The 25356-nt window shown below is 32.9% G+C and overlaps 1 protein-coding gene and 1 long non-coding RNA gene across 6 annotated transcripts in view; one reads left to right on the forward strand and one right to left on the reverse strand.

The window, feature by feature from the left end:
• Positions 1–25356, forward strand: part of LOC141458632 (neurotrimin-like) — a 747333-nt gene that overhangs the window by 703339 nt on the left and 18638 nt on the right. For 3 of the 4 annotated variants that reach the window (XM_074136886.1, XM_074136887.1, XM_074136889.1), the window contains one exon: positions 9909–9971. The exons of the other annotated variant lie outside the window; for it this stretch is intronic. In XM_074136886.1, the coding sequence (XP_073992987.1) occupies positions 9909–9971 (63 nt within the window). The remainder of the gene's footprint in view (positions 1–9908; positions 9972–25356) is intronic. 4 annotated transcript variants of the gene reach the window in all.
• On the reverse strand, positions 2252–6079 carry LOC141458362 (uncharacterized). Of its 2 annotated transcripts, none has more exons than XR_012460900.1 (4): positions 5708–6079; positions 4806–4930; positions 4637–4704; positions 2252–2802 (listed from the first exon to the last, which is right to left on the reverse strand). It is a non-coding gene; the product is annotated as an uncharacterized lncRNA (long non-coding RNA). The 2 variants fall into 2 exon arrangements; XR_012460901.1 differs by lacking the exon at positions 2252–2802 and adding an exon at positions 3249–3600.

Below are 25356 nucleotides of genomic sequence, written 5' to 3' on the forward strand. Positions count from 1 at the left end.
CTGTTGATGCGCCAAAAAAAAAAAAAAAAAAAAAATAATAATAATAATACTAGTCTAGTAATAATAATAATACTAGTTTTTTTTTTTTTTTTTCTTTTTAAGAGGGGTGAAATGCAACTTCCGCACAATGTGCCGGACTCCCTCGCGGCCTACCGGCTAAAACACCCCTCTACTGCCAGGCCTAGCCTGGATTCGCTTGTGCAGCACTACTTCAGGCTAGGCTCCAGTTCCTTACCCCTTAAGGGTTAACTTCCTCTCCATTCAGATCTTGCCTTTTGAGGGTTAGTACTTCCCTTGTGAAAACTGCCACAGCATTCCACTGCGCCCTACCAGAAAGCATAATGCTTCCGAAGCGCTCGGGAACCCACTGACCCACTCTTCTTTCCAGATCCCTTCTGGCACGACCCCATCTTTCGCACACAAAAAATGTGTGATGGGCGTCATCTCTCATTCCTACGCAGTGGGGGCAATTTCCCTCTGACCGCTTCCCTATCTTCCGTAGAAACTCTTGGAAGTAACCGTGCCCGCTGAGGAGCTGGGTTAGGTAGTAATCCACCTCCCCAAAACCTCTATCGACCCAGCTTCTGATATCTGGAAGCAGGACTGCCGTCCACCTGCCACGGGTTTCTTCCGTCCACGCAGCTTGCCATACAGCCATAGTGCGCTCTCGCTCTTCTCGGGCGGCTGCTGCCCTATCAGCTTCCCGTCTTCTTTCGAAGAGCCGCTTCCTTTCACTAGCCAGCAGCGCAACGGGGATAACTCCCGCGATGACCAAAATGGCTGGTTCAGAGACTGTTCGGTAGGCAGAGGCAATCCGCAACGCGCCTATAATAATAATACTAGTAATAGTGATAATAATAATAATAATAATAATAGTGATAATAACAATAATAGTGATAATCGTTGCGCTAAAATTAAATAAATTTAATTCCAATAATTGATAATTTTCTTTAAGACATTTTTGGAAGAAAATTATTTAGAAAAGAAAATTGGCGAAGTGAAAGTAATGGAAAGGCAGTAGTAGTTATATTGAATGCCTATCGGAGCGCAAACCTATCCCCATGTTAGAGGTAAGTGTAAAGATATAAAGACTTGGGGGACCTTTAGGAAAACTGTGTGGAGAAATTGAATTAAAGGTTTTTGAAAGAAAAGTTATAGAAAACTAGCTTTAGTCCGATCGTACTCTTATAGAAAAACTGTGTGCCCGTGTATTATTCCGTTGAGAAACGTCTTTTATTTCTCTTCAAAATTGTTTTTCCATATATATTTCTCCACAAAAATTAAATCCATTATACAATATTTTTTGTGGTAAAAGTTTGGGCTCGAAACATGCGATCATTTCTTTTCATTTAATTTGTTTCTACCGTAAATCTTTTCAACTAATTTTGGTCTGTTGAATTGATCTACTTTAAGTGAAAGAGTTTATTTTGCCTTCTATTAACCATTAACTGAAATAACCTTCCAGTTATTGTAACACGATATGTTTTTCTCCCATTAAATTATAATATTTACTAACAAAAACTGGACACGGTCTAAATTCTAACAGTTATTCTATTCTGAGAAAAGACACAATTCTTTTCAGGCAACAATCTTTTGTATTTAATGATTAGGTAGGTTGATATTTTCTTGGAAATATAATGTTATTAGTGGCAGAGAAGGTTAGTGAAGTTTTATCCATTTTGATTAGGTTTTAAGAAATGTTAAAACAAAAAGATTGGGTTACCTCCATTCAAAGTTCACAGAATTTTTTTGTTAGATACATTAATTTGTTCTTACTTTAAAAAGTGAAAAGGAAAAGATCCTTTAATATTTTTCTAATTGTTTTATGAAATAATGAGTAAATAAATAATGTTTTAGCTGGAGGTCTTTCTTCGTCTAAAGGCTTGTAAATAAAATATGTTCATATTATAAAAATGAAGGTCACAGAAAACTCATATCCCATAATGAAACTGTTAACGTTTATGATACTAAGGTTTCGAAAATCTTTTACTGTACCGAATGTTTAATAATTTTAGTGATAACTTGGCACAAGAAAATTTAAGTTAGTTTCTAGAATTTCGATGGATATGTGATGTTTATAACCTATATTTTGCATGTTAGACAATCTTATCTGCTAGTACAAGTATAAATGATAACTTATTTATATCTGCGTGGAAATTACATCCACTTCCTTTTACATGAAACTAAACATTCTAAGAAAATTTGTCATTTACAATTACAAACCAAAAGAGAATATCTTTTGAAAGTTTTTCACCTTTAGTTGTGCTTTGAGTTTTCTTGCTACTTATTTCTGTTGTTATATACGAAAGTAAAGTAATTGCCTATTTTTTCAGGCGGGGCTTAACGTCCAACTACCATTTACTAGGTGTCGTGGACGGAGGCAAATAGCAAACGTGTACTTTACTATTTCTGATTTAACCATTAAATAAAATCCAAGACCAAGACCGGGAATCGAACCCAGTACCACAATGCATATTAGCTTTGCAGGTCTCGCCTCTTAACCCGCTCGGCTACCGTGGCACCTCGTTGTTATTATTTATATGAAACCTTTTAATTTTAACATTTTAACTAATGTTGCAGTTTCAGCTTTAAAAATTACTTATTAGAGTAAAATTATTCATTTTATTGTATAATTATTGTAATGACTTGAACCTGTTTTGTACGATTTCTGATCTTTTAAGTATTTTAACCACCATCTTGTCTCTTCCAACACTTAAAAATTACTCCTGAGATCCCGTCTAATATATTTAAGTTTTCCATTTTATAATTTCGTTTAGCATGTACCCTGTTTAAATTGATTGCCTGTAATTGCAAAGATAGTATTTGATTTAAGAAGAAAAGTTTTTTAGACATACAGAATTGTTTGATTTAATAAAGCTTATTTGTCTGATTCTGGGTCTGGAAACAGGAATATTTACATAGGAGAACAAATTCATATACTATTGTTTGCCTTTAGTCTTTTCAAATAAGGGTCTACTTTGGGAATGTTGAAAAGAGGTGCACTATGATTTTAGTTTGTTCAAATATTATTTGAAATATTGTATGCACAATATATAAATCTATAAATGACTAGAGCGGGCATCATTTATTTCATATAATGAATTGCATAACACACTATTGAAGTAATTAGGCAAAAGACAAAAATAAAAGTTATTACAAAAGATAAGGATTGCTCAAAACAATTACTGTACTTTAATGCATGATTTCGTTCCATTAAGAGCAATTAAGAGAAAAACAATCGCCCCAACTTTCGAAAAACTTAATATATTTGCTGAATTTAAGTAAGAAAATTGATCAATATTCTTGTTTTATTTTTTTAAAATAAACGTTGCAACTTTAATTTGGGTTAGATGATTAAAAATTAACTAGAGAATATATTCTTTATTCTTTCATCAGAATCCTAATCAAGAATTTTTCTCACCACTAGCACCAAACAAATTTAATTGAATCTAGTGTAGGTTTTTCGGTTCTCTTTCTTAATTAAATAAGTTGTTTTTAAAAAGTTAGTAAAAAGCTAACTTTACTGCATCATGATTCGGTTTTATTCATTTTTATCTTAGTTTGGAATCGTTTCGAACTTAACGAGAGTACAACTTTAGCCTAAAAAATGAAGCACAGCTGTAAAAATGTACAAAATAGGTGTGTGAAATGAAAAAAAAAAAATCATACTCACATTAATTACTTATCAAACACATAGAATAATTATTTGAATTATCACTTATAATAAGAATGAAGCCGTAAAGATATATAATAAACAATAGAATTTTACTAACCGAGGTTAGTTTAATTACTTATCACAAAAATAGAATAATTATTTGAATTATCACTTATAATAAGAATGAAGCCGTAAAGATATATAATAAACAATAGAATTATACTAACCAAGGTTAGTTTAATTACTTATCACAAAAATAGAATAATTATTTGAATTATCACTTATAATAAGAATGAAGCCGTAAAGATATATAATAAACAATAGAATTCTACTAACCAAGGTTAGTTTAATTACTTATCACAAAAATAGAATAATTATTTAAATTATCACTTATAATAAGAATGAAGCCGTAAAGATATATAATAAACAATAGAATTCTACTAACCAAGGTTAGTTTAATTACTTATCACAAAAATAGAATAATTATTTGAATTATCTCTTATAATAAGAATGAAGCCGTAAAGATATATAATAAACAATAGAATTCTACTAACCAAGGTTAGTTTAATTACTTATCACAAAAATAGAATAATTATTTGAATTATCACTTATAATAAGAATGAAGCCGTAAAGATATATAATAAACAAGAGAATTCTACTAACCAAGGTTAGTTTAATTACTTATCACAAAAATAGAATAATTATTTAAATTATCACTTATAATAAGAATGAAGCCGTAAAGATATATAATAAACAATAGAATTCTACTAACCAAGGTTAGATTAATTACTTATCACAAAAATAGAATAATTATTTGAATTATCACTTATAATAAGAATGAAGCCGTAAAGATATAGAATAAACAATAGAATTCTACTAACCAAGGTTAGTTTAATTACTTATCACAAAAATAGAATAATTATTTGAATTATCTCTTATAATAAGAATGAAGCCCTAAGATATATATAGAATTCAACTAACCAAGGTTGATGTCAGCAATTAGATTATCCTGCCTTCAACAGCAGGAATTTAGGCACTTCATTTTTGGCCTAAAAATAAAAATAAAAAAATTGTTATTAAAAAATTCTCAAGGAAAAATATTCCTCCATAAACGAAAGGATGTACACTGTAACAGGAAATAAAGAATTACCTTTTAATCAACGTATAAGTGAAGAATTCCTGTCTTTAAAATTTTTTTGTCACATTATAAAATATTTCTTCCCCAGTTGAATATTTTTCCAGCTTCATGAATTTTTCATTAATTAATTTTTTTCTCTAAAAGTTTCATGAGAATAATTTTTGGAAAATGAGATAAAAGATATTTAATGTAATATCACCAATATTTTCAATAACTTTAGGGTAGTATAAAAGTGTTTAAAATTGTTGGAGCATTTTAGATTCCAAAATTAATAATTAAATTGGTAAGTTACTGAGTTTTTTGTATCGGCAAAATTTTATAATAGCCTAAAAACCGTAGGGCTGAACGTACTAAATTCTCAATAATTTCTTTTATCATGAAATCGAGATAAAGTGTAGGTATTTGTGAGAAAAGTTTTATTTTAATGGTGTTTCGAGATTGAAGAATAATCTCGGAGATAGGTCTGTGATGAATTCCGAAAATGTTTATTGGAACGGCTGGTTTCAATAGTTAAAGGATTCCAGAAGTAATGGTTGAGAACTTATTTAGTTGAACATTATTGAATTTGTTAATTATCAATTTAAGAACCAATCAGTTTGGATTAGAAAGCTGGTAGAGGCACTTGATACTGGCCAGTAGACTTGTTGAATATCATTAACAAACAACCTACTCATAATGAAATTCTCTTGAATTTAGAAGAAAAGCTTTTATTTGAAATATTATTTCTTCCACGAATTACAAAACCTGTTTCACTTGTTTATTGTTTTATCGCCTTTATCTTGTTAATAACATTTATAATAATAATAATAATATTCATAGTTAAGTTTTAACCTATACATAACATGATCAGCAAACCATAGAGGTTATACGCTATTCAGAAGTTTATTTAACTACAATTTACACCTGTATCTTACTTTACAAACGCGTTGTTGTTATTCTCTCTCTCTTCCAAACATGTACAAAGTACAGAAGTTTATAACTGTGACCACAAAACCGCCATATGTTTACCAAGTAATATTTGACCAGTACCGCACAAACGTGATCTATAAGGCATGATATATTTTCATTACAAACAGTATTGTGTACTCTACATTCGATCTCTTAAGTACACATATGTTTGTATTTAAAATTTATGGTCATTTACAATTACAAAGCAAGCCTACATTTTATATTCTTAATCTAATAATAAATTTGTTATTAATCTATATTGTTTCGCTTTAAGATTCTCATTAATTACATGCAGGTCTATTCTCGTAATAATATATCTTATAAGACTTCCATGGTAACCGCAATAAATGATTTAAAAAGTAATAAATAACAATTTGTCTCTGAAAAAAGAAGAGTTATTTGTGTGAATAAATAGATCAATCGAACAACGAACGGTCCCTGTAGCGAGCAGAAGTAAAAAAGAACTACTCTGTTCATTAAAATGAGAAGCAACAGGGAATACGCAGTAACGCAGTTGACCCAAGACGTTTTGGACGAATATTACGAAATCGTAGCTGATAACTTAGGGTTTATAGTCTTACCTGTAACTAGTGAAAAAAAAACAGAATTAAACACATTTTGGACTTATTTACTACGGCAAACTACAATAGTACTAAAGCAGACGAAAAAAATGTAGATGGTGCAAACAATATGAAAGAAAACCACTAAGTAAACAAACATATGTTCATAACCTTCCATCAATATCAAAACCACAATAAAATCAAACCTTTATCTAACACACTGAATCAGACGAATCACGCAAATCAATAGCATACATATCAAAACAAAAATCAATGGAAATTCTCGCAGTTTCTGTAATGGGAACAATCAGATAGTAAATGGGAGACAATCGGTCCATTATTTAAAACCCAGCTTAAGAAGATTTCAGAAAATTCACAAAACTCTAAAATACGAGGGTCGTTTGAAAAGTCCGTGCAAAAATAAAAACTACTTAATTTTTTGGGGTAAACCTTTTTTATTTTTCAACATAGTCTCCTTTTAGGCTTATACACTTCGTCCAACGCTACTCTAGTTTGTTGATCCCTTCCGAATAATAGGATTTGTCCAAGTCTGAAAAATAGCCATTCGTTTCTGCAATCACCTCCTCGTTTGAATAAAATCTTTTTCCCGCCAGCCATTTCTTCATATTGAGGAACAAATAGTAGTCCGAGGGAGCCAAGTCTGGAGAATAGGGGGGGGATGTGAAACGAGTTGGAACCCTATTTCCATTAATTTTGCGACCACAACTGCTGAGGTGTGAGCTGGTGCGTTGTCGTGATGGAAAAGGTCTTTTTTGTGGGCCAATCGTGGGCGTTTTTCTTGCAGCTCGGTTTTCAAACGGTCCAGTAACGATGAATAATATGCACCTGTAATAGTTTTACCCTTTTCCAGATAGTCGATGAGGATTATTCCTTGCGAATCCCAAAAGACAGTCGCCATAATCTTTCCGACGGTCTTCGCCTTTTTTGGCGCAGATTCTCCCTTGGTAACCCATTGTTTAGATTGTTCTTTGGTCTCAGGAGTGTAGTGATGTATCCATGTTTCATCCACAGTGACGAAACGACGCTTAAAGTCCTGCGGATTCTTCTGGAACAGCTGCAAACCGTCCTTACACGATTTCGTTTTTGGTCAAGCGTGAGCAATCGCGGCACCCATCTTGCGGATAGCTTTGTCATGTCCAAATGTTGATGCAAAATATTATGTACCCGTTCATTCGAGATGCCCACAGCACTAGCAATCTCACGGACTTTTCAAACGACCCTCGTAAGTACTAACCTTTGTAAATCCCAAGGGAAAAAAAATTGTCAATAATTATAAGAAGTATTTGTTATTCTGTTTAAGATAAAGAAATACTGGAAGAACTAGCACCAGCTAACTATTCTGTAATTTCTGTTATAAGGAGTAATCCCAGTGGAAACTAGAAGAATTATCAAATTATTTATTCAATACAAATTAGCGACAATGTCTTGGGTTTCGAACTCAGAAATCATATAAAGAAAAAGAGGAATAATAATAATCATAATTTGCTTCGAATCTTAACAGTAAATATCTGCCATTTTGGGTAAAGATTCTGCACGATTGCAGACGTGAAATCCTGTAAAAATTTGAAAACTGTGCATTGAAGTTCATAATATTTAAAATAAAATATATAAAAAAAAAAACAATGAAATGACTCCACTGTAAAATAGGTTTGATTGTTATTAGGAGATGTGAACCAGAAACTGTAATAGTTAATGTACAAATTCATTTACAGAGGTTGAGAAAATTTGAAGTTCAAAAACAATTTTAATAATAAGATGGCTAAATTTAGAAACTGGTAAAATTAGGAGATATTACAATGGAATTCAATACTAGAAAATTGTAAGGATGCATTTTTTTTACAACTAAGCAGTTTGTATTTATTTTTTCCTTTAAGGTGCTTTCAAAATTTGAAGACGTTGGTACCTGAAGCTTTAAGAACCTTCTCTAGAAAGAGGAAATGAAAGATTGGCAGCTGGATCCGAATACAGAATCTTCGCACAACTTTGTTGATATTTTTCAGATTTACGTACTTGACAATTTTTTTTTTAAAAAAAAAAGGTGGTTGCATAAAATTACTCTAGTCGTGATTTACTGGATACACTATTAGTGTAAATTGGAAATTTTGGAAATGAAACCTTGTCACTTGGGTATTTGCCCATTAGCATCCAAATTTAGTAAAATATGCAAAATGTTATGGAAGTGTAGTTGGCAGAAATTAGAGAGCTAAATGGAACTAGAAGTTAGGATTTGAAAAGCATTTCTGGCAACTTCGCTGAGTGAATAAAACAAATGAATAGATTTAAATTTATAGTGAGGCTAAACTATGTTACATATAGAGATATGGAGACAGTGGTGCACAACCTGTGGCCCTTCGCTATAGTTCTCCATGTCCCAACTTTGTCAAACACCAGAGAAAATCAGAATTCAATTAAGATTTAAAATTGCTAATTTGTTTATTTTCATTTTTTTCTAGTTCTTGCAAGTATTATTCTCAATAAATCGTTCCATATTTCTGAAATTAATGTCTGGGTACTGTACATAAAACGCCTGCCTAATATCTTTTGTTCGTTGAGTTGTTGATGCAGTCAAAATGCTGTTTTCATTAATTAGAAAACTGCAACGTCTTTCACGGGCATTACTCAGATATATGGTTGCATTCCTTGCTGGCCATTCTGTTTTCACAAGATATCTTTTACATGATACGAGTTCATTCGACACCGTTTATGGTAGAGTTTGTGAGGAGAAAGAGGCTCTATTGATCCACTGACTGTCTAGGATGAGAGAAAATCCGGTTTTTGGTCAAATAGCAGTGAAGAATTTTTGATATTTACCTCATAAAATGATTTACCAAATAATGATATATTATCCATCATTGAACTACCACTCACCTTGTCTAAATCATGTTTATTTAACAATATTTGGGGAACCACTTTTAATTAAAACGCAATTCACCTTGTAGCAACATGGTGGTCTTATTTCTCCCGAACCATATCATGAAAATTTTGGTTTTTTCCTTCTTTTACCCTACAATTTAGGGAAAACTACCTAGTTATCTTTTTCCCTTAATCATAAATAAGATAATCCATATTTTCATTTTAAACTTTTATTGCCTAATCAGATAATTTATCAAATACCTATGGGGGAAAAAATTAGTAAAAAAAATCTAAACTATATTTTTCTATAAAATAATTAAAGTTAAATAATAGCCCAATCAGAACGCAGAGTTAAAGATATAAAATATGGGCGGATGTAGTTGGCCAGTCAGAAGCTAGAACTTTAATGGCGATCATGCTTAACAGCCACGCCTTCTCCAATCGCATTTCAATGGCTGCTAATTGGAATGTGCAAGTTTTATAGTTTAAACGATAAATTAGTTTTAAGCTATACAAACTTATTTAAATGACGGAGATGGCAAATTCTCTGCTTTTGCCGTAAGATATATCAAATTAAATAATAACTTTCTGTCATCAAAAATCTAATCAAATAATTGAAAATCAGTAAACAAATGAAATTGAAAGAATTGATTACTTCTAAAAAGTCTCATTAACTAAATTGAAAAAAAGAGAATAAATTTATTATTATGATATTCTGTTTCTTTGATTGCAGACAAAGGGCGTAGAAAGTACGGTCCAAATGACATTGATCCCGGAATGTCTGCAAAGCAGAGGGGTGAGTTCTTAAATCTATAAATGTTAATTAAGAAATTAAACTAACACAAAACAAGGGATTTTAGAATGGATGCTTAACATTCTTCAATCGAGGGTGAAAGTAAAAGACGTTGTTTAAAAGAAATAAAATAAAAGATTTTTATAGATGAAAACTAGATGAAAATGAGGCTCTGGCCGTTGTTTATACACGGCGCAACAATCTTGCCAAGCGAGGCGATTGGTTACCTTTAGAATCTACAAGAAACTACGAGGGTCGTTTGAAAAGTCCGTGCAAAAATAAAAACTACTTAATTTTTTGGGGTAAACCTTTTTTATTTTTCAACATAGTCTCCTTTTAGGCTTATACACTTCGTCCAACGCTGCTCTAGTTTGTTGATCCCTTCCGAATAATAGGATTTGTCCAAGTCTGAAAAATAGCCATTCGTTTCTGCAATCACCTCCTCGTTTGAATAAAATCTTTTTCCCGCCAGCCATTTCTTCATATTGGGGAACAAATAGTAGTCCGAGGGAGCCAAGTCTGGAGAATAGGGGGGATGTGAAACGAGTTGGAACCCTATTTCCATTAATGAGGTGTGAGCTGGTGCGTTGTCGTGATGGAAACGGACTTTTTTGTGGGCCAATCGTGGGCGTTTTTCTTGCAGCTCGGTTTTCAAACGGTCCAATCACGATGAATAATATGCACCTGTAATAGTTTTACCCTTTTCCAGATAGTCGATGAGGATTATTCTTTGCGAATCCCAAAAGACAGTCGCCATAATCTTTCCGGCCGAAGGAACGGTCTTCGCCTTTTTTGGCGCAGATTCCCCCTTGGTAACCCATTGTTTAGATTGTTCTTTGGTCTCAGGAGTGTAGTGATGCATCCATGTTTCATCCACAGTGACGAAACCGACGCTTAAAGTCCTGCGGATTCTTCTGGAACAGCTGCAAACCGTCCTTGCAACACTTCACACGATTTCGCGGCACCCATCTTACGGATAGCTTTGTCATGTCCAAATGTTGATGCAAAATATTATGTACCCGTTCATTCGAGATGCCCACAGCACTAGCAATCTCACACAGCTTCACTCTTCTGTCATCCATCACCATATCATGGATTTTATCAATGATTTCTGTAGTAGTAACCTCAACAGGGCGTCCAGAACGTTCAGCGTCACTTGTGCCCATATGGCCACTCCGAAAATTTTGAAACCACTTATAAACTGTTCTAATCGAAGGTGCAGAGTCACCATAATGTTTATCAAGCTTCTCTTTAGTCTCCTCAGGCGTTTTGCCTTTCATAAAGTAGTGTTTAATCAACACACGAAATTCTTTTTCGTCCATTTTTTGAAAATCGCTCGACTTCCTCGATTCAAACGAATGCCAAACACAAAGAAATAGACCGATCTGGCTGAAACTTGGTGTGTGTTCTTCCAAGAGATGCTACTAACTAAACATAACCTCGATACGCGCCAGTGGTGCTATCTCTCTGACTTTGCACGGACTTTTCAAACGACCCTCGTATTTCTTTATAATTATTTCTAAATTGCCAACATTCTAACATTTCCTTTATTATAGAATTTAATATTTTTTGTAGCTACTTACAAGCATTTCTCTACTGTTTCGAAATCAGGGTACGCCTAAATCAGATGTGACAGCATCTGGCATCTCCTACGTCTTTATCCAAGTTCATTAATTTAATTCCTTCCCTTGCAATAATTAATAGAAGATGTCTTTTCCAGTAAAGTAACGAATGTATTAATAAAGTAAATATGTTAAAAAGTAAATAAATATAAGAACGAAATAAAGTGAATAGAAATGTGAACATTGACATAGCGCAGAGTCTGACAGAGGAAATCTTATTAAAACTCTCGGATTCCATCTTTAGGATAATCCGCAGTCTCTTGTTACTTCGCCAATTTAGTTTATATTTACTTCATAAATTCTCTTCAATAAAATATATTTAAAACCTTTCAGATATGCTGTAATAATAATAGTAATAATAATAATAGAGGGAAGGGATTAGCTATGAGGTTAGCATACTGGACTCCCACGCGGAGGTCCCGGGTTCGAATCCAGCAGCTGACCCTAAGATTTTCTCTTCCTAGGAGCTTCTTACAGCTCACTGTCCGGTGATGGACAGTGTTGTCTGTAACGAGAGAACACTGTCCGGAGGCCGGCAGTGCACTGGAAAAAGCTCCGGGCGCTAATGACCTCAGCTGTTGATGCGCCAAAAAAAAAAAAATAAAAAAAAAAAAAAAAAATAAACTGAAAATCGAGTCGAGATTGGCAGTTGATTAAACAATTTAAAATGTTTTCATAAAAGCTATGTAAATATTTGCACGTTTAGTATATAAATTACTTTACTATTACATATCTCTTCTTTTTCTATGTTTATTTGTGACGTTTTGGTTACTAATATTTTCAAAAAAATATTTATTACCACCACATTTGAAACTCATTATTTTGACTCAAAACTAATTTCGAGATGACATTGAAGTAATCTTTTTCAAAATGATAATTTTTTCTTTGAGCAATCAATCTTTTTAAGTCTTTAACATTCATTTTTACTAAGTCTTATATCGTTAAGAACACACACACATACACAAAACGAAACCAATAATAGGATGAAAAATTAATGCCAGTTTCAGTCATTATAAACTTCATTATGCCGAGCTTTCGACCTAGGGACTAGGTCATCTTCAAGGGCTGTGGAACATATTTACAGTGTGTTAACAATTATATATATACATATCTAAGACAGAAAACAGTCTAAATTTCCAAAACTGACACCAACAATTTAAACAACATATACGCCAACTAACTGCAAAGTACTTGACAATTGGCAACACTGACTTCCACACAACCTAACACATATATTACACATAGACAGATCACATTCAGTTCATGAACAGACAAGACAGAAGACACACCAACCCTCTAATGATGTAAAAACAGTATATTGTAAATTAGGTAAATATAGTTTTTGCACAGCATCAATGTTTTCTGACACAACAACTGATTTTGGACGACCTTCACTACATTCGTCGGTGAGCGAACGACGACCACGATTGAATTCGGTATACCAACGTTTCACAGTGGCAAAGGATGGGACTTTATCGCCAAAAGTGGAAGTAAGTTGATCGATGCACTCCTGTCTTGATAATCCACACGTCGAAAGTCGTAATAAATCATTGCACGAAAATTTACACGAGTTAATTCCATTTTTTCCCTGAGACACAATTTTCAAGTGACTGTAAGCAACACAAATTGCGCTCAAATAACAAGACGTTCTGAAGAAGGTTATGGTCAAAAATTTCAAAGTGGAAACGTCAGATAGCGCCTGACAACACTCGGTGTTGCCAAGGCTCAAAATATAAGTAGTGCCCCTCGTTTATATTCATTGTAATATAATTAATTGGTAATATAATTGTTAACACACTGTAAATATGTTCCACAGCCCTGAAGACGACCTAGTCCCTAGGTCGAAAGTTCGGCAGAATAAAGTTTATAATGACTGAAACTGGCATTAATTTTTCAACCTATTGAAACTATGATTCAGTCACCAAAAATAATGAACAATAATTAATAATGTGTCTAAAGAAGGGCGATTACAAAAGGAGCCAAAGAAGAGGTGGCCAAATTTTTGAGGTTATCAAAAATTAGATTCGATCGCAATACTTCTTCATACTTAGGGGCAAGAGAAAATAAAGACAAAAAAAAATGGTACTCAGAAATTAATCCTACCTAATCCATCCAACGCTACAGGTAAATGTATTTGTTTTATAAGGTGATTTTCAAAGAAATGATTGTATTAATAAGGTTAAAGAACTGAGTAGCGTCGCTAAATGATTAGTTGTATTTATACCGAATGCCAATTTTACTTTAAACGAATCTGGTCTAAAGACATTAGATATGAAATAGTGGACTTTAGTTTTGCACTCACTTCCTGTTCTAAATTTAAATTTAATCCAGAAGGTTTTTATTTTTTGTAAAAGAATGTTGAAGAAAATCGATCTTGTGGAAGGTGGAAATCACAATAAGATTTCCACATCAGTTTTTCTTTTATTTGTTTCCAAGTTTCAGAAAATTTAATATTTTTTCTGCTATAAAGACAAAAAATGTTGCAACCTTAAAATTTACAAAGTTATTAATTAAAGTTTTTTTCCCTCTACTTCGTTAAAATAAAATATAAAAACTTGAAAAATATCTTTTAAACAAAGAAAGAAAAAAAATAAAAATAATCTTATGTTAACCGAGTTGTGTACAAATTGTTGGTTACGGGGCAAAAATACCAGCAAACTATTCTTTAGTAGAATGTTGTTGACTTTCTCTGCGCTCATTTTATTGTTGACAGTGAAGAGAAACCGGGCAAATTTCTTTCTTTCTCTTAGAGAATAAAACTACGAATGACTTGATTGCTACACGACGGAAAAAGGAAGCAAAACTAAACTAGAAAAAATACACTCGCACGTAGACAGGATAAATGATGGTGTTACGTGGAGAGAAGTCTTTCTTTAGAATTTTTTTGTTTACAATTCTAAATATAATCCTTTTATTACACTTTATAATTTTGGTCTCAGGCGAGGATGTATAAAAATAAAAATATTGAACCTGTCAACAAGCCCCAAAAAAAAGCCCCGTTAATTTTTCATGGATAATAATATTTTGGCAGTAATATTTTACCAGTTCCAATTCCACGGTTAGTTAACATTTTATTCGTTAGGGGAGGATAAAATTTTAATCCGCTTTTATGCTGATTATTCATTTCCTCGAAATAATATTTATTAAGTTACAAGTTACTGATATTTCAACTGAAATATTTAATTAAATTGACGAATAGCTTGGATAATTGACAATCTGATATACAATATTTCATTTTTTAATTGATTCAAAAAAAGATTGGACATTTTCTATATACTTGATTTTACATTATTACCTACATTTTCTGTTAATTGAATTAAATTTGGTTGAATTTATAAACAAAGTTCAGGTTACAAAACAAAATGAAGAGATTTAAACTTTTTTTAAGGTTAATTTCCTGAAAAATAGATATTTTATTTTAATATGTAAATGAAGTACAAAGTGTTTATGTTACATCTAGTGAATATTTGCGACACCATGTGCAGTTTTTTTTTTGTATTACGTACTATAGCCAAATTATATGCATTTCTTTATTTTTCTTATTTCTTCAGTATGCAGTTTGTACTTTGGAAGACATAATAAACAGGCAAGCATTCTCTGTCGATATCGTTTTAAAAAAACTAACTTCCGCAAAGCTGCAAGAGATAAAAGATTAAAGCGCTGTATTTATAGTAAACGCATCAAATATCTCTCCAAGAGATACAGAGAAGATCTTTCGTTATTTTATTAATATCTTTTTGTACATTTATATCGCTTTAAGTTTTTCTGTATTCATCAGAATTTAGTAAAGTTAATCTGAAATTTCTTTTAGAAGTTCATTTTCTAATATTAATTTAAATTTTTCTTTTATTTTGTCTTATTGATAAATGTTCAGCAGTTCGATGTAGTTGATCTGCCCTTCTGACTTACAAATCAAGAGATCTTCTCCATTTTGTGCTCACCATTGAAGTTAGTAAAATTAGTATTGTTTGGAGGGATTGTTAGGAGCGGTGAAAGTAATTGATTCATAACGACTTAGTGGTAAGACTTGGTATGCATTGTTGGTTTCTCATCTTATAAACCATGGTACCCTCATCTAACTACGGCTCTAAAGTTTTGTATAATACTACTCAGATGACATCAATAAGGCCAACCACTATCAAAACATCGCTATCGCAACAGTAAACAATAATGTTGACACCAGAAAAAATTGTAAAGCCCACATGAAAACTATGATGAGATAGGTTAGTTCATCTGGTAGGTTATTATTAAATGTCCGTTGTTATTCTAGTGAAATACCACACTCATTGGTTCGTACTTGTTGATTAATTAAAGATGATATTTAAATGCTAGTGGCCATATGTATACTAATTGGGACAAACCAATCATTCGCTAAAACAATAAACTGGTTAATGATTTTCAGTTTATGACCTACATATTTTCTGAATTATTGTAATTTACTTGTTTAAGTGGAAATAATATGTGAAATTATGGTCAGGGTTCAAAAAATAAGAGTTTTATTGCCATCCATTTTTAAACAGAATGGGTGGAAGAGTTCAGTGAGTCCAGGCTGACCTTTACAGGTCATTTGTTCAGTTTTAGTTCTTAGAATAATTAACTATAGTCGTCCCAGAACCTTTTATCGTTAACTGTAGATCACATTCTACCAAAATATAATTTTTAAATTTTATTTCTAGTAATCTTAGAAGAACTAAAGGATAAAAAACTACCACAATTTCATGCAGAACAAAGAGAACGTTATGGTTCTTTAAATGATCGAAGAGTCGAAATCACTGTAGTGGATCGAATAATTGTAAAAAACTAGTCAGGAATCACTTCACTATATTCTAGCCTGAAATTTTTGACAACAAATACTGCAACAGGGGAAAAATATGGAAAAAAAGGCCTAAAGAGGTGAAAAATTATGGTATTTTCGGGCAGCCAAGTTATACTAAGTCACTGACTGCCATCAGAACCCCTAACTAACGTTTCTTTGGAAGTTAGAAAATCCCTTAATAATCTTTAAAATCCTGAAAATAAAGCAAAACAAATATTGATCGCTGTGGCCTCTTGACTTATTGACCGAAATTCATTAACTTGAAAACGCTGAATTGATTTTTGAGTTTTAGATGGATTTGAAGTTTAGAAACAAGGGTGCATTAGACAAGAAACTAACCAACGCTACAAAACTTCTCGCCAGACTACTTGACAAACGTTCGAAACACAACCTACATAACAAAAGACTCTTATACCTGTTGTTACTGCGATCTATTTGGTCATACGGCATCGAAGTATGGGGATCGACTAAGCGTTCCAACTCTCCACGCATCCATACTTTACAATCAAAAATACTACGAAAACTACTAAACGCTCCATTCTATATTTCTAACCTCACCATTCATAATGACCTCAAAATCCATTTCATTAACGACCTTACTAAAACTCCTTTCTTAAAATTTCATTCCTCTACAGCAGCTCATCCTAATCCTTTAATTGAACATCTATCTTCCTCCACATTACCAGGTAATCCTCCAAAGAGATTGAAGAGAAGATGGCCCTGCGATCTACTCTCATCATAAGAGCAGTACAGTAAGAGCACGTTAGTGGAGTGTCGCCACTGGGTTCCTTCTCAGATCATATTCACGGTATTTCTATCTTATATCGCATTTCCTTGTTGCAGTTACAAATTTCAATAAAAGGTTTAAAACAAAATAAAAATTCAAATATATGATGACATAAAATCTAAAAACAATGTTAGAATGTTAATAAGGTTATTTTATCGATAAACTCAACAAAATGGATGGAATGCAGTCAAAAAATAAATAAATGAAAATAAAAGAAATTAAAGAAATGCAACTGTTAAAAATGCATAGTTAAAAACTACAGTTGGCTGCGTGTTAATACTTAGGTGTGGGAAAATGGGTGCATTAGGCAAGCAGTCTGCTTCATGGCAGACCGATTCCGGGTCAATCTGACTTTGCCAGCTGCAGTTGGCCATTCTGCTACACCGACAGCCGTCCGCCTCCAATACTAACTTTCTGATTAGTACCCGGCTGCAGATCACTACTCAATCCTACCAACCACCCCATAGACCCTCTCTGCCTTTAAATAATTCCTGGTCCCATTACAAATGGTGATTAGCTCATTGACATGCAAAATGCATATCAATTAAAACTGGGTAATATTATTTCAATATTGTACTTATTGATTCGTCTGTTTGAAATTTTTGATTAATTTTAAAACGAACAAATGCTGAATGGTATTCTTTAAAGACGATTCAAATTCTGATGTAATTCTTTAAAGACGATTCAAATTCTAATGGCATTCTTTTTTAAGCACGATTCAAATTCTGATGGCATTCTTTAAGCTCGATTCAAATTCCGATGGCTCAATCTTTTATTGTAGATTTAATTCGATTAAAAGACTTCGAAAAATATGAAATTTTAGTGATTTCAAGAGATTATTGGTGGGAAAAAAAAGATCCTCCTGCAAACGAGGAATCCAGAAAAGTTTGTGGTGGTGAAGGGGAGGAGTCTGTAAAGTAATAGCTGTTTAACATTTCCTTTCTCAAGTTCAAATTTAGGCTGACTGCAGAATTAATTCGTCTATAAGAATAATTGTAGGTCTAATAACCGGCCTCTGCAGTCTCAGAAAACACATGCATGGGCCTGGCAGATGATAGCCTCTGTAGGTTCTGTCAGGAAGAGGAGGAAACGGCACTGCATGTGTTGTGTCAGTGTGAGGGGCTTGTCTGGCTAAGGATGTTACTTCTCGGGGAGGAAAAACCAAGGCCTCTGAGCTTTACCCAAGAGTCGCTCTCCAGAATTAAGAGTCTGATTAAAAGGACAGGTCTGGAGGGTGAGCTTTAGAGTGAGGGGAGCCACAATAGATCCAAAGGGGTCGCAGTGGCGTAGGCCTTGAGGCCGCCCTGTTAGAATCTTAATTGGATGATCAATTCGAAGCTACGTGTGGTCTTTCCACATACTCAAATATCATTATTATGGAAAAAGCAGATTGGTTTTTAAACCATTAAGTGCAACTAGGTAAGAAACTAGCCGATAGTTTACGTACTTAAACATTCACGGGGTGATCTTACCAATGTAATAGGGTTGTCACGTGAAACCTACGAGAATAATTCTCATAGCATTAGTAATTAGGGATAGGTAATCTAGGTAAATACTGGAAAGAGCAAAGGGATCCGGTTGTAGTCAGAATCACCACTCGCTGGGCCAATGTAACTCCCAATTCCGATGCCTTCCAAGGTATTTTGAATATAACTGCCCACACAGGAAGTGTGTAACAGATAATGTTTGTGTCCCTCCTGCAACCAGCCTCACCAAGGAAACACTAGGAAGAAGCTGGTTGTAACCACTACTTGAGTACCATCATTATTTACTCCTCAATGTTCGCTGAAAAGGTATCCACCATCAACAGCTACAACGTTAGTCAGGTAGTTACCGTCTTTAAAAGAGAAATGGGAATCAATTAGTCATGTCGAATTCTGCGTGACCCAACTATTGCAAAATTCTATCCTAAAACAACCCAAGAACGTCTTCTTTCTTTGTTTTGTTTTATTCATTTAAAGGATGTCTACAGCTGAGGTTATTGGTGCCTGCAGCTTTTTCTTTCAGCGCACTAACCATCACCAGCTGTATGATCCTCCAAAGAAAAGAAAATGCTGAGGGCTAGCAGCCGATTCAAACCTGGGATCCTCTGCGCTTGCCAATAAGCTGGTCCATTCCGTAAAAATGGGTTTCATTAGAATTTTATGTGACGACACAAGCAAGCGAATAGAATAATAGCTTTGTCTAATGGGTCCTTTGTGTTTTTTCCTAATAAATAATGCTAATTTAGTTCTTTAAAAATATAAATTCTAGGTAAAGTAAATACTTAAATTGAAGAATAAAAAATTTGTGTAGTTGTTTTACTTCAAATTTGTGTACGAACATTTAAATTTCCCCTTAAAGTATCAAATCTACGTTGTCATGTATATTCTGTTTCTCACTTCCACTTTACCATTTCTTTAAAGATACTCTCCCCTTGGCAAATTCCAAAGTATTGCAATTTGCGACGAAGTTTTTATTAAATTGAATTGAAGACTGATTGCTTGACTTGTTGAATGAAGGGCACCATTTGCCCTTAATGAAGGATTCTTGACTTCTTTCGTAAGCTTACTACGAGATTATGCAGCTATCCAAAGAGGGCTGAATAATGTTTAGATAAATTATTTATTTATTTTTATTTTTTATTCTTCGTTATCTTTTCTTATTTTTCTAGAAATTGATTGACCCTGTAAAGAGCACAGTTCAAAGTGCAAGTACAGTTTTTATACTTTTACATATTACTTTTACAATAAATACACAAACTGGATCAAAATGACAGAAATTGGTATCAGCCTACTGAAAAAAGACGCCATTTCTTGTTAAATTACAGTGCACTACATTTTCTTAAATTTTTCAAAAGCCAATTTAAGCTCGTACAAATTCCGTAGCTGTCTACTTCATTAATCTTCTAAAAAGCATTAATTATAGAGGCAGAGAGAAGCTCTAATTGGAGGATATTATATTTCTATTAATTTCTTTCACATTAATAAAACCATCTCATTTCATTATTTTGAATCAAATTTATACTTACTCGTATTTACTTATTCCATAAGTAACAATCCATAAGTAAGAATACATTAGCAAGAATCCATAAGCAACAATCCATAAGTAACAATCCATAAGCAACAATCCATAAGTAAGAATACATTAGCAAGAATCCATAAGTAACAATCCATAAGTAAGAATACATTAGCAAGAATCCATAAGCAACAATCCATAAGTAAGAATACATTAGCAAGAATCCATAAGCAACAATCCATAAGTAAGAATACATTAGCAAGAATCCATAAGTAAGAATACATTAGCAACAATCCATAAGTAAGAATACATTAGCAAGAATCCATAAGCAACAATCCATAAGTAACAATCCATCAGCAACAATCCATAAGTAAGAATACATTAGCAAGAATCCATAAGTAACAATCCATAAGTAAGAATACATTAGCAAGAATCCATAAGCAACAATCCATAAGTAACAATCCATAAGCAACAATCCATAAGTAAGAATACATTAGCAAGAATCCATAAGCAACAATCCATAAGTAAGAATCCATAAGCAATAATCCATAAGCAACAATCCATAAGCAACAATCCATAAGCTACAATCCATAAGCAACAATCCATAAGTAACAATCCATAGAGTAGGATCTGGACTTCCTCAATAAGTTTTCCCCATTCAGAATTACCTACTCCTTCTACTCACCATCTACTCACTTCAACCCAACGGAGATCTTCCTCTACATCATCCAACCATCTAACTTGAGGATGTCCTCGAGTTCTTACGCCTTTCTGGACTACCATTTAATAATTTTTTGAGGGTAACCTTGCCGCGCAGGTATTCTTTCCACGTTACCACACCATTTCAAAATCCTTCTATTTTTTTTTTTTAATTTGGGCGAACAATAATTGGTTCTTCAAACATTTCTAATTTAGACAGCATACTTAATTAAATCTTTAAAAATAATGCGCCACTTTAAAACAGGCCTGTAGTACTTCTTTTTCCAGAACACCAAACTCCAAATGCACAATAAAATCACTCACAATAGAAGACCATTAAAATAGAAAAAATAATCTAACTAAAATAAAATCGTAAAACCATTCTAGTTATAACATTAATTATAAATTACAACATGGCGACAACAACATGGCGAAATATTTATTAAAAATAGCAAATAAATAAATTAATATCTCCAAACTTAATTAGTGCCTAACCTATATAAAAGTTTTCTAACTACTGTTTTTAATTACTTCTGATAAAAAGTCCATTCTCCCCCCATTTCCCAAAATCTTTGTGAAGGAAAGTGTAAAACTTCTGTGCAAAATATTGAAAAGTTTTCTCCAGTTTTAATAAGTTTTTTGTTCGATAAAAAAAATAAATAAATAAAAATGAAAGAAAAGGAACAAATTGTCACGAATTACTTTTAGTTTATTAAATTATATTCTACATTTATCTCTACACCGTCCTTGACGGTATAAGAGGATTATAATGAAGATATTATTCGTGCATAAATTCTATCTGCAGTTATTATTTGAGCTGGGAAAGGACAATGAGCTGTGCTGTTCTATCAGTTAGAATCAAACAAATGCCTTAATGCTTTAATATGCTTAATGCTGTAAGAATTGCTGAAGGACCATTGTAAAAGCATTCAAGCAGAAGTATTAAAGCATTTACGTGTTCCATTAGAATATTTATTTCTATTAATAAATTAATATTTTATTGGAATTATGTACAGCTGTTCTCTCAAATTGTGTATATTTTGTTTTTATTGAGTACTTTTTTTGGTGACTGATTTTATAACTTAAGGGGTTATAGGCAGTCAGAGGCTTCCAAAAAAGTCATTTTTTCAATTTTTTTTGGGGGGAAAACGTGTTTACTATTTTATTCGGGAACTTTTGCGTCATATCAGTCCATGTTTAAAGAATTTATTGTAATTTTTTCGTTACAAATTAATAATAATTGTACTAATGGCGAATATTTTAATGCAACACGTCAAAAAAATGCAACCCTCTCGTGGACATGATATCTTGAGACTGGGTCATCTGAAATCAAAATTTCGAAAAGATTTCGTTAGTAGATGGACTTTATCTCGTACTTGACCGAAGGATTTAAAAAAAAATTGAATTTTTAATTTCTGGGACAACTTTAAAGTTTAATTCACGATTTTCACTAAAAAAATTGACCATTTTATGTTTGTAAAACAAGTTCTATTCATTGAAAAAAAAAAAATCCTTCGTCCAAGTACGATTTTAATATGTGTAAAAGAAATACGTAAAATTTCAATAAGATCGGTGCAGTAGATTTTGAGATATCGTGTCCACCGACTTTGAAAACGTAGTTTTGAGAAAAACGCGTTTAAAGTTTTCAGCGGTTAAAGGTTTGCGAATAAAAACCTGGATAATCTTTTTTTCAACTTACACAGTGTCATCGATTCCAGGCCCATAAAATAAGTCCTCCATGTCTTCCAAAATGTCCAAGTTTTCCGATTTCTGCTGTCTGCGTAGGATTCTTGCCTCCCGCGTAGCAAGTTGAGCTCTGTGCTCAGCGATGGTAATTCGAACGGTCGGGGCTTGTAAACATTTTCACTCTTACAATTTTGCTCGGATCGACTTGAAATTTTAGGACAACATTCCTGAGAACTATACTTTAATATAAAAAAAAAAAAAAAAAAATAGATTTTTTCAAATTTCTGACTGCCTATAACCCCTTAAAGGAAGAAAGATTATCGTCTATTTCAGACATGATTTTTATTGTTTTGGTATTTTTATTAATTGCCAGGCTTGCGTCTAGGTAATATTCGTGAGCCCAAGTGAGTATTATGCAATTTTGCATTGTATTAGATCTTACAAAGAAAGATTTAGACTCTCAGTTATTTGGTTTCTAATTCTTTAGTCCTTATAATTAAACCTGTAATTGCAAAAATTACTGTTAAATATAGTATTCTTAAAGTTATGGCAATATTAACGAATTACAACTCATCTATCTATTAAGGCGATAATGAACTAAGTTGTAGAAGCGCCCTAAAAAAAAAAAGACACTATGATCTTCAACTCTTTAGATGGAACTAGGCCTCCTCAATAATTCTTTTTACTGCTGACTCTATTAGTTTAAAGTGCACTCTGCACTTGTCTGGATCTACCAATCTTCTGACGCTTCATTTCCAGAGACCATTCGATCTCCATTCTGACTACATGGTATCTCCAACTATCTACACAGCCTAATTTTTTCCGTACAGTTCAAACACCTTGTTCTTTCTCCTTCTGCAAATTTTTTTTTTTTTTCACTGTTCTATGAGGTTCTTTTAAACTGGTTTTCAAAATAGCCCAGGTTTGAGTACCGTAAGTTAGGACTGCAACAACTGTAAAGCCTATTTCATAAATTATAACTTAGTTATATTAAATAAAAATTAAGTTTGGCCAGCAACTATATAATATTGAAATTTGGTGAAATAACAAATTTAAATATAGCTAAATATTCTATTTAGAAAGCTGCACTAAAAGTAAAAAAAAAAAAAGTAAAGTAATCGCCTATTTTTTCAGGCGGGGCTTAACGTCCACCTAATTGGGTCGTGGACGGAGGCGACTAGCAAACACAATTTACTGTAAATTTCTTTTATTAACCATTAAATAAAATCCAAGGCCTTAGACCGGGGGAATTGAACCCAGTACCACAATACTTATTAGCTTCGCAGGTCTCGCCTCTAACCGCTCGGCTACCGTGGCGCCTTAGGGTACGTTTACAACGAAACTGTAAGCATAGATGATAGCAGAGATGATAACTGATAGAGTAAAATATAATGCTGATTAGTGTGCACAACGGAGCTGTGATACATGCAACATGTCCGAGAAGTGAAGAAGAGTTTTTATGTTCAGCAGCAACAAAAAGGTATATTTTAAAGAAAAAACGCTTTAGAAAATATCATGTACATCCCATAAATAAAAAACGAAGTACTTTGGGTGAATTTCACCATTTTTATAAGGAACTTAGAAATTATCCGGATCGTTTTTTTTTTTTAATATGTGAGAATGGGTCCACCCACATTCGACTATATTTTAGAAAAAATAAGGTTAAGATTAAGAAAACTTTGGAAAAATTGTCATGGAAATCCTATAACCATAGAAGAAAAACTAGTGATTACTCTTAGGTAAGTAATGGTTTTATTGAGAAAAAACAAATAAATACGCATAAAAATAAATGTAAGCACGATTTAAAAAACAAAATATTGTTTAAAAGTAAATAATAAAATAATAACCAAAAATAATGAGTAAAGACAGCACTAAATAATTTTTCGACGTACATTTTGAAGCTCCGATACTGGAGTTCAGCTAGCAGAAAAATGAAAAATTCAATTCTATCATCTATGCTCGTTTATAGCAGCGCGTATGAGTCACTAGTCGCAGCTTCGTTGTGCACGCTCACATTCGAATGTATTATGTCTTTCTTTAAGCGCTGATGCATCACTGCTATCATCTATGCTCACAGCTCCGTTGTGAACGTACCCTTAGAAAGCTGCATATATCAAATTCATTTTAATAAGATTGGCGACTTGAAAATAAACCTAACCCTTTTTTTTTTATTTACAAACATTTCAGTTAAACTTTTTTATAAAATCATGTCCACAGGTATGCACATATAACTGCAACGTATGCAATAAGTTTGTGATAATTGCAATTCTAAATTTAGGTAACTTCGAATTACAACAAAACAATTAGAAAAAGAAGAATAAAAGGCAAGCAAACGAATTATCTATACATTAGTAGAGATCGCACAGAATTAATTCGGCGTCAGTAATTCGTTCAGAAAATGCCTGCAACTGACGGGAAACTCTCTTTCTCTTGACGGAACTCAATCACAACTAAAGTAAACAAAACATTGACTGAAAATCTCTTTGCACTTCCATTTCAACAAAATGAATTAGCCAAGTTTCTAGTTTGTTAATGAAATTTAAATTACAAATATAGTACGCTAGCACAGGTTAGCAGTGCACCAGTTCTGACACTTTTAATGGATATTGATTATTAGGGAACAGAGTCAGTGCTCTCCTAACAACTGGTCCTCTTACTCCAAACAAATGAATTGATGATGGTTCACAGTTTTTCTACTTTTTTAACCTTCCAATTTCATCCGAAATCTTCGTATGTACATTTATATTTATTCTTCGCTTCCTACCTAAATAGAAGGTAATA

Source organism: Rhodnius prolixus, unplaced genomic scaffold, assembly GCF_049639745.1.
Source record: "Rhodnius prolixus isolate KJV_2025 unplaced genomic scaffold, Rpr scaffold_5, whole genome shotgun sequence".
Lineage (NCBI taxonomy): Eukaryota > Metazoa > Arthropoda > Insecta > Hemiptera > Reduviidae > Rhodnius > Rhodnius prolixus.